This window comes from Sorex fumeus, unplaced genomic scaffold (assembly GCF_029834395.1).
Source record: "Sorex fumeus unplaced genomic scaffold, SorFum_2.1 ptg000013l, whole genome shotgun sequence".
NCBI lineage: Eukaryota > Metazoa > Chordata > Mammalia > Eulipotyphla > Soricidae > Sorex > Sorex fumeus.
In genome coordinates, this window is record NW_026606070.1 from 12,370,783 (window position 1) to 12,383,786 (window position 13,004).

Here is a 13,004-nt window from a genome sequence, read left to right on the forward strand (position 1 = left end):
CAAGCTGATTAATAGCCATGGTACCGTTTGTTTCAGAAACAAATCTTGAAACCCATTTCTGCTTTTGGCAGAAATGCATCTGGACTGCATAAGGTGGCCGCCGGCTCAGAGCTTATTAGAAAGCCAGGTATGAGCCAGCGGTGACGGGGCAACTGCAGTCTCATGGGAAGGGGGCGGTACCGGCCCGTCCTTCACGCCCTACCAAGGTCATGAGTTGCCCCCCACAAGCGGCTCTCTGGCATGGCCATGGCTCCAGAGGCAAAAGGACTTAATCCAGAACCCGGCAGCTTGCAGCAGAAAAGTGAATGGACCATGCGTTAAACTACAGCACCATGCCTCCTCAGGAGGAAAAGGGTATTGCTCCCTTTCGCCTTTTCCCTTCTGGCAGCAAGGTGGCGGCCACCTCAGAGCATATAGGAAAGTCAGGTACGAGCCGGCTGTGACAGGGCAACTGCAGTCTCATGGGAAGGGGGGCAGTACCAGCACGTCCTTCACGCCCTATCGAGGTAATGAGTTGCCCCCCACGAGCAGCTCTCCAGCACGGCCATAACACCAGACACACAGAAACCAATCTCGTAATTATCTGGCTCTTTGCAGAAATCCAAAATCATGGCCATGTGACATTATATGAGTCTCATAACCAGCTATAGAAAACAAAATATTTCACAATGCCTTTTCAGGAATTCTGATTGTTTGGGGGGAAATTCTAAACAATAATGGTGCATCTTTTGTCAAAATAATGAATGTAATCAATGTAGAGAAGAGTTAAGTGGAAATCATCTGCCTCACAGGCATTTGGGGGGTGGGGGGATACTGGGATTCTTGGTGGTGAAAAATGAGTACTGGTGAAGGGAAAGGTGTTTGATCATTATATGACTGAGACTTAAACCTGAAAGCTTAGTAACTTTTCCCACAGTGATTCAATAAATAAATATAAAAAGAAAAAAATCACATCTCCAGGGGCCAGAGTGATAGTACAGTGGATAGGGCATTTGCCTAACCTGTGACTAACCCAGTTTCAATCCCCGGCGTCCCATATGGTTCCCAGTGCAATACCAGGAGTGATTCCTGAGTTCAGAGCTAGGATTAACCCCAAAGTATTGCTGGGTGTGACCCCAAAATAAACAAAAGATAAAAAATAAAAGTCACATCTCCAATTCTTGTTTTATGATTCATTATAAAGCCTATTCTTTATCAAGGTGAGCAGTTGTAATTGTGTTCAAAGCTGCTCATGCGATAGTTTCACAACCCTTATTATAATCCACCCAGTTATGTGAAATAGAAATAAAGCATACAAAAATTCCCTTGGATCTGAGAGCAGGGATTCCCCTAGCACGATTAAATTTGTAGCTTGTTTAGCTAGATCAGCCAATTATAGTTGAGGAAGGAAATGGATTTCCTAAATAAATATGAGTCCTAAAAGCATGTTCTGTAAAGAAATTCTCAGGCTTGAAGATTAAGAGAGAAACAAGTCAGGAGAACTCCATTCTGTCACTATGAAGAGAAGTGGTCCACTCCTTTTGGGTATTATCATCCTGACTCTGGCCACCGTTCAAGGTAAATGATTCTATATTATGTGAGGTTAGTAAGTAAATTCAGAAATATTAGCTATATATCTCTATAAAAATCTCCTATTTTTTCCAATATAGAATATTTCTTTGCATGTCTCAGAAAGTAAAAGATTTTTATTGATATAGTCAGTTATCCAGAATTTATAGCTTTTGACTTGCCAACGACCTGCCAAGTCAAACGTCGTCTTTACCATCTAAGTGAGTGCATACCTGGCATGTAGTAAAGTAAAAAGTAAGTAAAGGCCCTCCCGTTGATCGTCGATTTGCTCGAGCGGGCCCAGTAACGTCTCCATTGGAGACTTTGTTGTTACTGTGTCTGGCATATCGAATACTCTCGGTAGCTTGCCGGGCTCTCCAAGAGGGGCGGAGGAATTGAACTCGGGTCGGCCATATTGGCCGCTTGTAAGGCGAACGCTGTGCTATCGCTCCAACCCGGCATGTAGTAGGTGTTCAATAAACATCTGTTGTACTGGTTAAAATGAGATGAAAGACTTTGTCTCCTAAATTATTTTTGTCACATTTTTATTTCTTGTTAGGTATGTTATTAGCTAATTGAGGATTCAATAATCAGATTCTACCTAATTTGTTTACTACTTGCATTTATTATCTTAAACAAGTTAGCATACTCTTCTAAACTTTCTGTTCCTCTTCTGTAAGATGGAAGTATTATAACTATATTTTCCCCAATGCATGACATACAGTAAGCACTGAAAAAGAGATGCTGAATGAATGAAAGAATTAAGGAATGAAGAGAATACATTTTAAGGAGTCTTAAAAAGTGTGAAGCACTTCAAACTCAAATGAGGATGGTGTTAATAATTGGCAATGTGAAGGACTCTATTGTTATAGGTAGAGTTTTCTGTACAAACTGACACCTGCTCTATTCCAGTTAGATCAGAAAATTAATGTCTTTGAAATCTGTCTAAGAAATCGTGGTCTGCATAGAACATACGTAGTGCGTTTTTGTGTGTCTGATCTGCAATAAGCACTTATTAAATACTGTGGAAACATCTTTTCCTAAGCTTATCAAGTATCGTTACTAAGAGTATTTTGGACTCATAGAAACCTGAGCTAGAAGCTTGCCCCCTACTTACTGAAAGCTGAATGACTTGTTCTTTCATAAGAACTTCTCTGAAACTGTTTTATCTAGAAAAGGAAGATAAGACCTACTTCAAAGGTGTGTGGTGATGATTAGATACAATAAATAATCACGGGCTCAGTTAAGGTGCTTGCCTTGTGTCCCACAGACCCCAGTTCAATCCCTGGCACCACATATAGTCCCCAAGTACTCCCAGGGGTCATTCCTGAGAGTCAGGAATAGACCCTGAGCAATTCAGTGTGTGACCCGAAAACCTAATAATATATATATATATATATATATATATATATATATATTCACAAATAATAAAAATAGTAATGATCATATTAAGTCAACTGCATCATTTGGATGGATCACCTAATTTAAAACATTGCCATAAACTAATGTTCTCTATTTCTTCTCTTTCCCTTAGGGTCCCCTGTAACGAGGTCTGGACGCTGTTCCTGCATCAACACCAGTTCAGGAACTATGAAAATCAACTCTATAAAGAGCCTTGACAAATACCTCCCATCTTCTTTTTGTGATAAAACTGAAATCATGTAAGTAAAAAGTCATTTACCATGCATGTGCCATATGGGAAGGAACATTATCTTTTGTAGGAAATTGCCTTAGAAGAACTTGCGCTTCCAGATCTTTCAAGATGCAGTTTGTTAAATCCTTCATAACTCCACGCTGCTTCTTTCTTTTCTTAATCAAACAAACAACAAACTTCTAAAACGGGATTAGGAAGCAGACATCTTTGCTATATATTTCCAAAAGTAATTCTTATTCATTGTAAAAAATCCTTTTTTAAAAGGCCCTAAAGCCCTCCCGTTGATCATCGATTTGCTCGAGCGGGCCCAGTAACGTCTCCATTGGAGACTTTGTTGTTACTGTGTTTGGCATATCGAATACGTCACGGGAAGCTTGCCAGGCTCTGCCATGCGGGCGAGATACTCTCGGTAGCTTGCCGGGCTCTCCGAGAGGGGTGGAGGAATCGAACTCGAGTCGGCCATGTTGGCTGCGTGCAAGGCAAACGCCCTACCGCTGTGCTATTCAAAGGAGCATCAACATAACCCATAATGTTACCATCCAGAAATAAATATTGTTTTTAGGAGGCGTCTTTGCGAGTAATGTTCTGGGTCCAGCAGAACCATATCTAGCAGCAGTGGGAATCAAAGGGTTTCAGGAATTGAATTTGGAGCCTCATGCATCCATGAAGCTTTTATCTACACCACCAGTGAAGAATATTGTTAAACTTTTGGTGTGTGATCCCCCACACACCGAAAGTTGAGTGAACTTCCTCACTTGCTTAGTGTGTAATCAAATACACATAAAATATATGCATGTGTATTTAAGTAATTCATATGCACAAAAATAAAATTACATAATACATATAACTTTATAATGAAAATTTTCATGAATACCAAATATACAGAATTTTTCTATGATAAAACAATCCCTTATAAAGTCATTTTAATGGCCAAAATGATCATTAAAATATATGTGAGTATATATATATATATTTATATACACCATAACCTATATATGTGAAAATACTTAAATGCAGATTATTTCCTTTTTCTTTGCTCTGAAATAAGATTGTTGTATGGAAATATTATTTTCTACTAATAATATATTTATAAAGATCAGAATAAATAGATTAAAAAACATGTTTTAAGTTTTTAACCTCACAATAAAGGGTGATGTATGTAAATGGCTGCTTTTCTTATGAGATAATATCAGAGCATTTTAGTTTTATATTTAAGTCATTACTAGGGAACTGTAATCTTAAAACTTCAACCAACCTGTTAATCTTGCCTAATGAAAGGTTTTTATTAAGTTTTAAGTCATTTCACTATAAAATTTAACAAAATTAATGGAAATTTTCATTGTTTCTGCATTAAAAATGAGATCTACTAACTACTATATTCTGTTTCTTTGTTTAAATAGCTATTTTCGTATAGTATTTAAGGAAAAAAATAAATTTAAGAATAAGATTCTTTAGTTACACATAAATCATGAATATAAAATGTTTAGGGTTGGGGCTGGAGCAATAGTACAGCAGGTAGGGCATTTGTCTTGCATGCTGTTAATCAGGATTCTATTTCCAGTATTCCATACAATCCCTGAGCACTGCCAGGAGTGATTCCTGAATGCAGAGCCAGGAGTAAATCCTGAGTACCACCAGATATGGCCTGAAAAAAGCAAAACAAATCCCCCAAATTTTAGAGTTATGTGCTATTGTCAAAATTTATTTAAGTTCCTTCACTCACTTAGAAAATGTGAACACAGAAAAAAATGAAGATGTCAGATGCTCATAGCAATGGTAAAAGTCTATTACAACTGGGTAGGTGAATTCTGGAGCAATATGAAGCATTTAAACTATAAAAAGAAAAAAATTACTGTTTTCTTGGCAGTGTGGTAATGAAGAATGGAAGTCAAGCATGCCTGAACCCAGATTCAGCGAAAGTGAAGAATTTGATTAAACAGTGGGAGAAAAAGGTTGGTGAAGGAAAAATAAATTTTGTTTTATTTTAGAAATTCACTCTAAAAGACAAAAAAAAATCTATCTAGCTAAGAATATCTCTTGTATATTATTGTGTTCCTGTTTTGTTCTCAAGCAATGTCAGCACCTTGAGGTATAAATGTATCCCTGCATATAGTATAATTTCTAGGTGTCTGAACTAGAATATGTGCTCTGTAAAGGTAGGGAGCCTTTCTTTCTTACTCGGTGCAATAAGTATTCATTAAAGTGGACAGAATGGTAGACTGAGGTTAGAAAGTAATAAGATAGTCCCTTCCTTCTAAAGCAAATATGTCACCAATTAATTAGGGTACAATGTGAGGAATATAAAATGAAGATAGGCACAAGAATCCTGAAGATTATGGAAGGAGGGATTAATTTTCCTGTCAAGGGGCAGGAAAACACAGCTGAGGTGATTTATCATTTGACTTAGATCTTAAAAAGTAAGTATTTCAGGGGCTGAAACGATAGCACAGCAGGTAGGGCGTTTTCCTTGCACGCGGCCAACTCGGGTTGGATTCCAGCATCCCATGTTGTCCTCCAAGCACCTCCAGGAGTAATTCCTGAGTACAGAGCCAAAAGTAACCCTTGAGCATTGCCGGGCGTGACCCAAAAAGAAAAAAAAAAGAAAGTAGTTCACCAGGAAGATAAAAACTATATGAGGAAAAAATAGAATCCAGAGAGTTTGCTGTTCTTTGGAAAACTTCAAGTGAAGTGACGAGTTTGTGAGAGAATTCAGGTAGAAAAATAGACAAGGACAAAGTGTTAAGAATTCTAAATGACATGCTAAGGTATGACAGTTGAAGAGGGCCACAGAATATGTGACTGGGAGCATGGCCCCTGGAGTTCAAAAGACAGGAACTTCTGCCACAGACGTACCAGAAGTACAGCTCACCTTCTCCAAGTGGGGGTTTCCTGGGTGTAAAATGTAGGCACCATTAGTGCTCAGAAAGCCGCAGTTGGACAGGGGGCTTGAATGTAAGGCTGAGTCAGGGTTGAAATCATCCAATAAGAGACAAAAGAATTCGAAGACCATCGCTTCCTTTCCAAAGTGAGCCATGGAGAGGGAATCTGAAGGAGCCCATCTAAGAGTGAAGATTCAACTCTACATTAGCTTCGAGGATAAAGAGAAAACAAGAGAGTCCAAACATTACATAGGGAAGTAAATACGGTAAGATAAACTTGCTTTTCATTTTTCCTCTCCTTACAGAGCAATCAAAAGAAGAGGCAAATGAAAGGGAAAAAATCTTCAAAAATCAGAAAAGTTCAAAAGCGTAGAAAATCTCAACAGCGTCATCAGAAGAAGACTACATAAGAACTATTTTGTGTTTTTTGAGTTCTTTCTAATTACACTAAAAAAATTATAGAAGGGATCACATCTTAATTCATATGCTTATTGGTATGCCTAGACAATCAATGCAAAGAAATAATTTGAAATTGTAAATGAAGCCAATGTTGGTTTTTTTTTTAAATTCCAATGTTAAGAATTGTTAGTCCCTAATAAATTTGTCTTTGTCCTTCCACTTCCAGTCAACTCAATTTCATCATACTTAAAATCCATGATCTGGACAACTGTCCACACAACACAGCCAACACACAACAGCTGCCTGGGAGAGCAGGCCAGGGTTTCCAGGCTACCCACTGCAGCTTCCACACAGTAAATTCTCAGGCACATGTCAGGAAACTCCAACATGCTGGGAAACAAGCAGTTTGGAATTGAGCTGGATCTCGCCAATCTGCCATGGCTCTCAGCATCTGCAGCTGACTCAAAACACAGATAACACATAGGGTGCGTGTGAGAGCTTTTGTCAATGGCTTGAGGGGACCACGATTGGAGAACACTAGCATTTTGTTTTCAAAACCTTCTCTCTAGCCCTTAAGGCCTTGTGACTCCACTTTGAATGCGTGAACTGATGGTGGGATAGAAGCCAGGGTCTCCTATACGCAGAGCACACGCACTGGTGCTGAACTGCACGCCCAGACCTATTTCTTCATACTGTTCCTCGGCTTCAGTCAAGCCACTTTCCCACCATCCTACCAAATTCAATGCCTGCCTCGTCTCTGTAACACAGGCCATGGTTTACCCGTCTTTCACTTTTCTCATTCCTGCAGGAGCAAGCACCTTCTTCCCATTCAACCTCAGTCAAATGTACATCTTAGGGGCTGGAGCAATAGCACAGCAGGTAGGGCGTTTGCCTGGGATGCAGGTGACCCAGGTTCGATTCCCAGCATCCCATATGGTCCCTCAAGTACCGCCAGGAGTAATTCTGAGTGTGTGAGCCAGGAGTAACCCCTGTGTAATGCCGGTTGTGACCCAAAAGCAAATATATATATATATATATATATATATATATATATATATATATAAAGTAGAACTTTTATGTCAGATTACCTTAAAATTCTTTTTTTTTTTTTGGTGTTTTGCCATGGGTCAGCACTTGTCTGTTATATGATTAGGGGTTTTTTTTGTGCATCTCTCTGTTACAAGATGGTCCGCTCCTTGAGGGCAGCAACCATGCTTAAGATCTTAAGATACTGTGGAACTAGGTTTTGAATAACTTCTTCACTGCAGTCATTATAGAGAAGGAGTTGGCTGTTTACTTGTTACTTTTATGGTGTCAATCTTTTATTTTCATTTCCCCCCTTATGCTTATTATCTTCAGGGATAATCATTACACTGAGGAAGTTGTGGTGTTGCAACATCCTTTTCTTATTAGGACAGGATATTAACTTGGCCACTCCAACAAATAAAAAGGAAATGTTTAAAACTCTTGGGAATGGTTTGAGCTGATTTTATAAAATATACAGGATGCCTCCAATCAAAGACTAGTACAAAGCAGAGGGAGTCTGGAGGACAGCTGTCCTTTCCCTACCCGATAATCCTTTAAGGTCATTCCTGAGAAGTTTTCTATGACTCGATGCAAAAGTTACCAAGAATCCTTATGAAAACTAATTTGAAGTAAATACCACTTCATTGTTATATAGTGTGCTCCAGAGTGAGTATTGTAATTGTCTATATTGGCTTTTATGAAGAAAGGGTTAGCAAGACACCCAGAGCGGGAGGGAGCTCAGATGCTGTGAGCAACAGCATGGTGGATGCCCATTTGAAAACCCTCCCAAAAAGGAGGTTGAGTAAACTGTGTGGGGAAGAATGTCTTTGGCCAGAATTTTTAAAAACACACATACTTTCCGAAATTTTGTCACTCTTTACAAATAATTTTTAGTGCTGCCCAGTGGTAAGTCAATCCACCTTCTTATCTAAATATGAGACTCTTTTTTAAAATTTTTTATTAGTGAAACACCATGAGGTACAGTTGTAGACTTAAAAATTTTTGTGCTTGGTTTTCAGTTATACAATGATCAAGTACCCATCCCTCCACCAGTGCTCATTTTCCACCACCACTGATTCCAGTATCCCTCCCACCCCCCATCCCCTCCATCCCACCCTGCCTCTGTGGCAGGGCATTCCCTTTCGTTCTCTCTAAATATGAGACTCTTAACTCTTTTCATGTCACACCCCGGAAGATCCTACATGTTCCAGAAATGTGAGGGCCTGTGTTCTAATTAGCATGCATCAGTCAGGCAAAGTAGACTGTGTATAACAAAGGCCATGTACTTCTACTAAAGAACATATATATAAACACACAGTAATCAATCATCATATATGGAATATACGTATATGCTAAGCAAATAATTATTAAGTTTGAAGCAGTATTGACATATGTACCTTGTACTTTAAGATATTTCCCTTGTTGATAATGAGGGTATCAATAAATGAGTCACTTATTAAAAAACTAATTTTTATTTTGAAAAAAAGTGCCTTAAACATGTACTTCAACTATTGCATGTGTGAGAATAATTCTTCGGGGGTCTGGAGTGATAACACAGTGGGTAGGGCGTTTGCGTTGCATGTGGCCGACCGGGGTTGGATTCCCAGCATCCCCTATGGTCCCCTGAGCACCGCCAGGAGTAATTCCTGACTGAAGAGCCAGGAGTAAGCCGTAAGCCCTGTGCATCGCCGGGTGTGACCCAAAAGGAAATAAAAGAAGAAGAAAAATTCTTCACATGTTCTTTTTTTCTTTGCTTTTATTTCAGATAAGGTTTAATTGAGAGAAATATATGAATGCCCTTTATATGGGCTCTTTGAGAACAGAAAATAAAGTCTATGGGAAATATGAAAAACACTGCCAGTTAACAATATTGACTTTCTTTTTGTTTGGTTTTAATTTGGGGTCACACGTAGCAGTACTCAGGACTTACTCCCATCTCTGTGCTCAGAGATAATTCCTGGTGTGACTCGGGACCACATGGATGCCAGGGATCAAAAACAGGGGCCACATGCAAGACAAGCATCCAGCCCTCTGTTCTATTTCTCTAGCCCTAACACTTTTGATTTCTAACTTATGTTGAATACACTTCTCCCTCTAAGCCTCAAAGATACTGCTATTCCAGTAAAACATACACAAAATGTCTTAACCCTTTTCCCATATTCTAAGATATGGGAAACATACACAGCATGAAATTTAAATTTGAAATATATGAAATGTTTAAACCGTTATCAAGACTCAAGTAGTTATGGTGAAAACACAAACATGGGATAGGTTATTTAAGAGTCTAAGGAATGGGCTGGCAGCCCTCCAGAATGAGGTCTCTGAGGTTGTGTGGACAGAGAACATCAGTCTCGTGTCTCTGACATACGCTGGAAAGGTCAGACAGGCATGATGTTTAGGCGCACACATTCCAGCTCCCTTGCACCAGGCTAACCCGATATTCATTCCCTCAGGACCACATACAGCCCCTTAAATCCCTCAGGCGTCATCCCTGAGCTCAGAGCCAGAAGGAAGACCTGAGCACGGCTGGGTGCGGCACAAAAACAAAAGAACCAAAGTTTGTCAATAAAACGCTAGAGCTGTCAGAACTAGAGCCACGACAGAGTGGGTCAGACTTTTGCCTGCGCCAACCCAGGTTCCATCCCATATGTTCTCCTGAGCACTGCTAGGAGTAATTCCTGAGTGCAGAGGCAGGAAGAAAAACATACCTGGAAACCAGTGTTACCCTGAGTAACACTGTGACTCAAAACCCAAAAATAAATGAATAAAATGAAAGAGAATTGTAAAAAACTCTGGTTCACAACCGGCAATTTAGAAAGCTAGGATTTAGAGCACTATCCCTTTCCCTTTGGGCATATACAGAGGAGAAGAAATTAAGTGAGAAGGAAAAAAGGGCGACCTCCCATACTCACAAGGAGTTCAGTATCTCCACCACCAGCACTGCTGCACCACTGGGCCATGATTTGAAGAAACGATGACCAAACGCGTTTCCAGAAGGAATGTGAGAACAACTATATCCAAGGCTGCTTGCTAGTTAGTTTAAAATTTCCAGGTATGTTTTTGACCCTACATTTCAGGAAGTAAAGAAAGTCTAGGGGTCAGGAAGAGTTCAAAGGGATAGAAAACACGCTCACGCCCCGTTCTGCACGCCCTCCAGAGCACACAGGTACAGCCCCTGGCACCACCAGGGAGGCTCAAAAGTGGGTGGGACAAAGCAAAAGAAGTCAAGTCTGTCAAAAAATCAGGGTGAACAACTGAAAATTGAAGAAAAGCTTCTCAAATGACACAGAGCTATTTGCTTTCTTGGAAAATTTGCTCTAGGATCCAACATAGTACAGGGGCCAAGGCATTTACTTGCCTTGTGGACTCCAGTTTTATCCCTAGTGACAAATATATCCCTCCCCCCCAGTACTGCTAGAAGTGATCCTGGAGTTCAAAGCCAGGAATAAACCCTGAGCACCCCAGGATGTGGCCAAACTCCTCACCATAAGTTCATTCTACAACTGAAGATCTTGTACTTTAAATTCATTATTTCAAGATTGTTGTTTCAAATTGCTGTTTCAAAAAATTGGTTTTTTTGCTTTTTTTTAAGAAAAAGATAAGAGTTGTTTGTATCCCCATTTCCAGGAAATGAAACCTGGGCCTCTACCTTTCTGTATGGAGTATAAGACCACCTTGATCTGGCCACCCACCACCAGCTTTCCTCAGCCAGAGTGGACAATTTGAACTACTTCTGAAAGGAGGAACCAAGATGTCGCGCGGTCGCGAATCGTGCGCTTCCAGGAGCTGGGTTTTATAGTCTCTGAGTCTTGGCCATTGATGGGATTACACAGCGCCAGGGGGCCAGTTGGTGGGTGTAACCCCTGCCTACTGGAATATGGAGGATCTGGGTGGAGGATGCTCAGCCCCGATCCAAGCAGGCTTGGAGATCTCAGCCCCAGGACCTGCATGCCTTTGTTCCTCTGCTGGTACCTTCATGCATGTGGAGAGTCTCTTGCCCCGGCATCTGGCTGTCCTCGCCGGGGCCCCTTGGAGGGGAGCGAGTTGAGTTTCCCTCCCCGCCCCGACCAGGGCTCCCGCAACCGAAGACCTCCAGAACCAGCCACCACCATGCTGAGACCACCAACAATCATTTCCACAGTGTTTAAAAGCTGCAGATTTTACCTTGGACTGAGTGATAGCACAGCGGGTAGGGCGTTTGCCTTGAACATGGCTGACTCAGGTTTGATTCCTCCATCCCTCTCAGAGAGCCCAGCAAGCTACCGAGAGTATCCTGCCGGCACAGCACAGCCTGGCAAGTTCTCTGTGGCATATTTGATATGCCAAAAACAGTAACAACAAGTCTCACAATGGAGATGCTACTGGTGCCCGCTTGAGCAAATCGATAAACAACGGGAGGACAGTGCTACAGTGCTACAGATTTGGCCTCAGAGCAGATGTTTCTGGTTAGGCTCCTTCATTCAAGTCAGACAAGCACAGGCGGCCCACAGCCTGCTCCTCATTCTTGTGTAGGAGTTTTTCTGGAGAAGAAGTTAAAGCCAAAGTCAACTAAATTTCTCTATATAAGGAAAGAAAAAATAAAATTTGGCACTAAGAAAGAGTACTGGCGGTCCTAGAACATCAAAAAGAGGGAGTAGTGGGGGTGGGAGGAGTGTAAAAATGAGAGCAGGCTGGACTAAACGGAAATACAAGCAGTGGGAGCACAGGCCTTGCGTGTGAGGCTCTCAGCTCTCTCCCCGGCCCCGTGGGGCCTCCCAGCAGCTGCTGTACCACCACAGCCAAAGACTAGGAGAAATTTCATGGAGAGATTAGTTTTAAAGTACTTCCTGTGGGACTAGAGAGGGAATACGGTGACTAAGGCACTTGCCTTGCACACATCTGATCTGGGTTGGATGCCCACCACTGCCTAAGGTCCCCAAGTACTGCCAGGAATGAACCCTGAGCACAGAGTCAGGAGTAAGGCCTAAGCGCTGTTAGGTATAGCACTGTAGCACTGTCCTCCCCTTGTTCATTGATTTGCTCTGGGCACCAGTAACGTCTCTATTGTGAGACTTGTTACTGTTTTTGGCATATCAAATACACCATGGGGAGCTTGCCAGGCTCTGCCGTGCGGGCGGGATACTCTCAGCAGCTTGCCAGGCTCTCCGAGAGGGAGGGAGGAATCAAACCCGGGTCAGTCGCATGCAAGGCCAATGCCCTACCTGCCGTCCTATTGCTCCAGTCAGCTGTTAAGTGTGGCCCTCAAAATAAAATACTATCATGTAACTGTCATTATTATTCTGTCACTTTTTTCATCAGGGCCACATACAGTCAGGGGCCAAAGCCGCTCCCCTACATGCTCAGCCCTAAGAGTACATCCTATAGGGTTGTACCCTGCAGTAGCCCTTAGGCCTGACTGTTCAGTGCTCAGGGCTAGGGTCTGCCAGAATAACACCGGGCCATGCTCTGGGGCCGTGGGGTGCCAGACATGAAACTCGGGCACTGACACACACACATGG

At 41.5% G+C, this 13,004-nt stretch overlaps 1 protein-coding gene across 1 annotated transcript; it reads left to right on the forward strand.

The window, feature by feature from the left end:
• Positions 1 to 1,462: 1,462 nt before the first annotated feature.
• CXCL9 (C-X-C motif chemokine ligand 9) lies at positions 1,463 to 6,491 on the forward strand. Its single transcript, XM_056111518.1, has 4 exons — positions 1,463 to 1,557; positions 3,083 to 3,209; positions 5,070 to 5,154; positions 6,387 to 6,491. Exons 1-4 carry the CDS (start codon positions 1,497 to 1,499, stop codon positions 6,489 to 6,491), a joined length of 378 nt encoding a protein of 125 aa, XP_055967493.1. The 5' UTR covers positions 1,463 to 1,496.
• Positions 6,492 to 13,004: the final 6,513 nt, after the last annotated feature.

Coding starts and splice junctions, on each gene's coding strand:
- CXCL9 (XM_056111518.1), top strand. CDS start 1,497: ATGAAGAGAAGTGGTCCACTCCTTTTGGGTATTATCATCCTGACTCTG. Junction 1,558..3,082: donor GACTCTGGCCACCGTTCAAG/GTAAATGATTCT, acceptor TCTTTCCCTTAG/GGTCCCCTGTAACGAGGTCT. Junction 3,210..5,069: donor TGTGATAAAACTGAAATCAT/GTAAGTAAAAAG, acceptor TTTTCTTGGCAG/TGTGGTAATGAAGAATGGAA.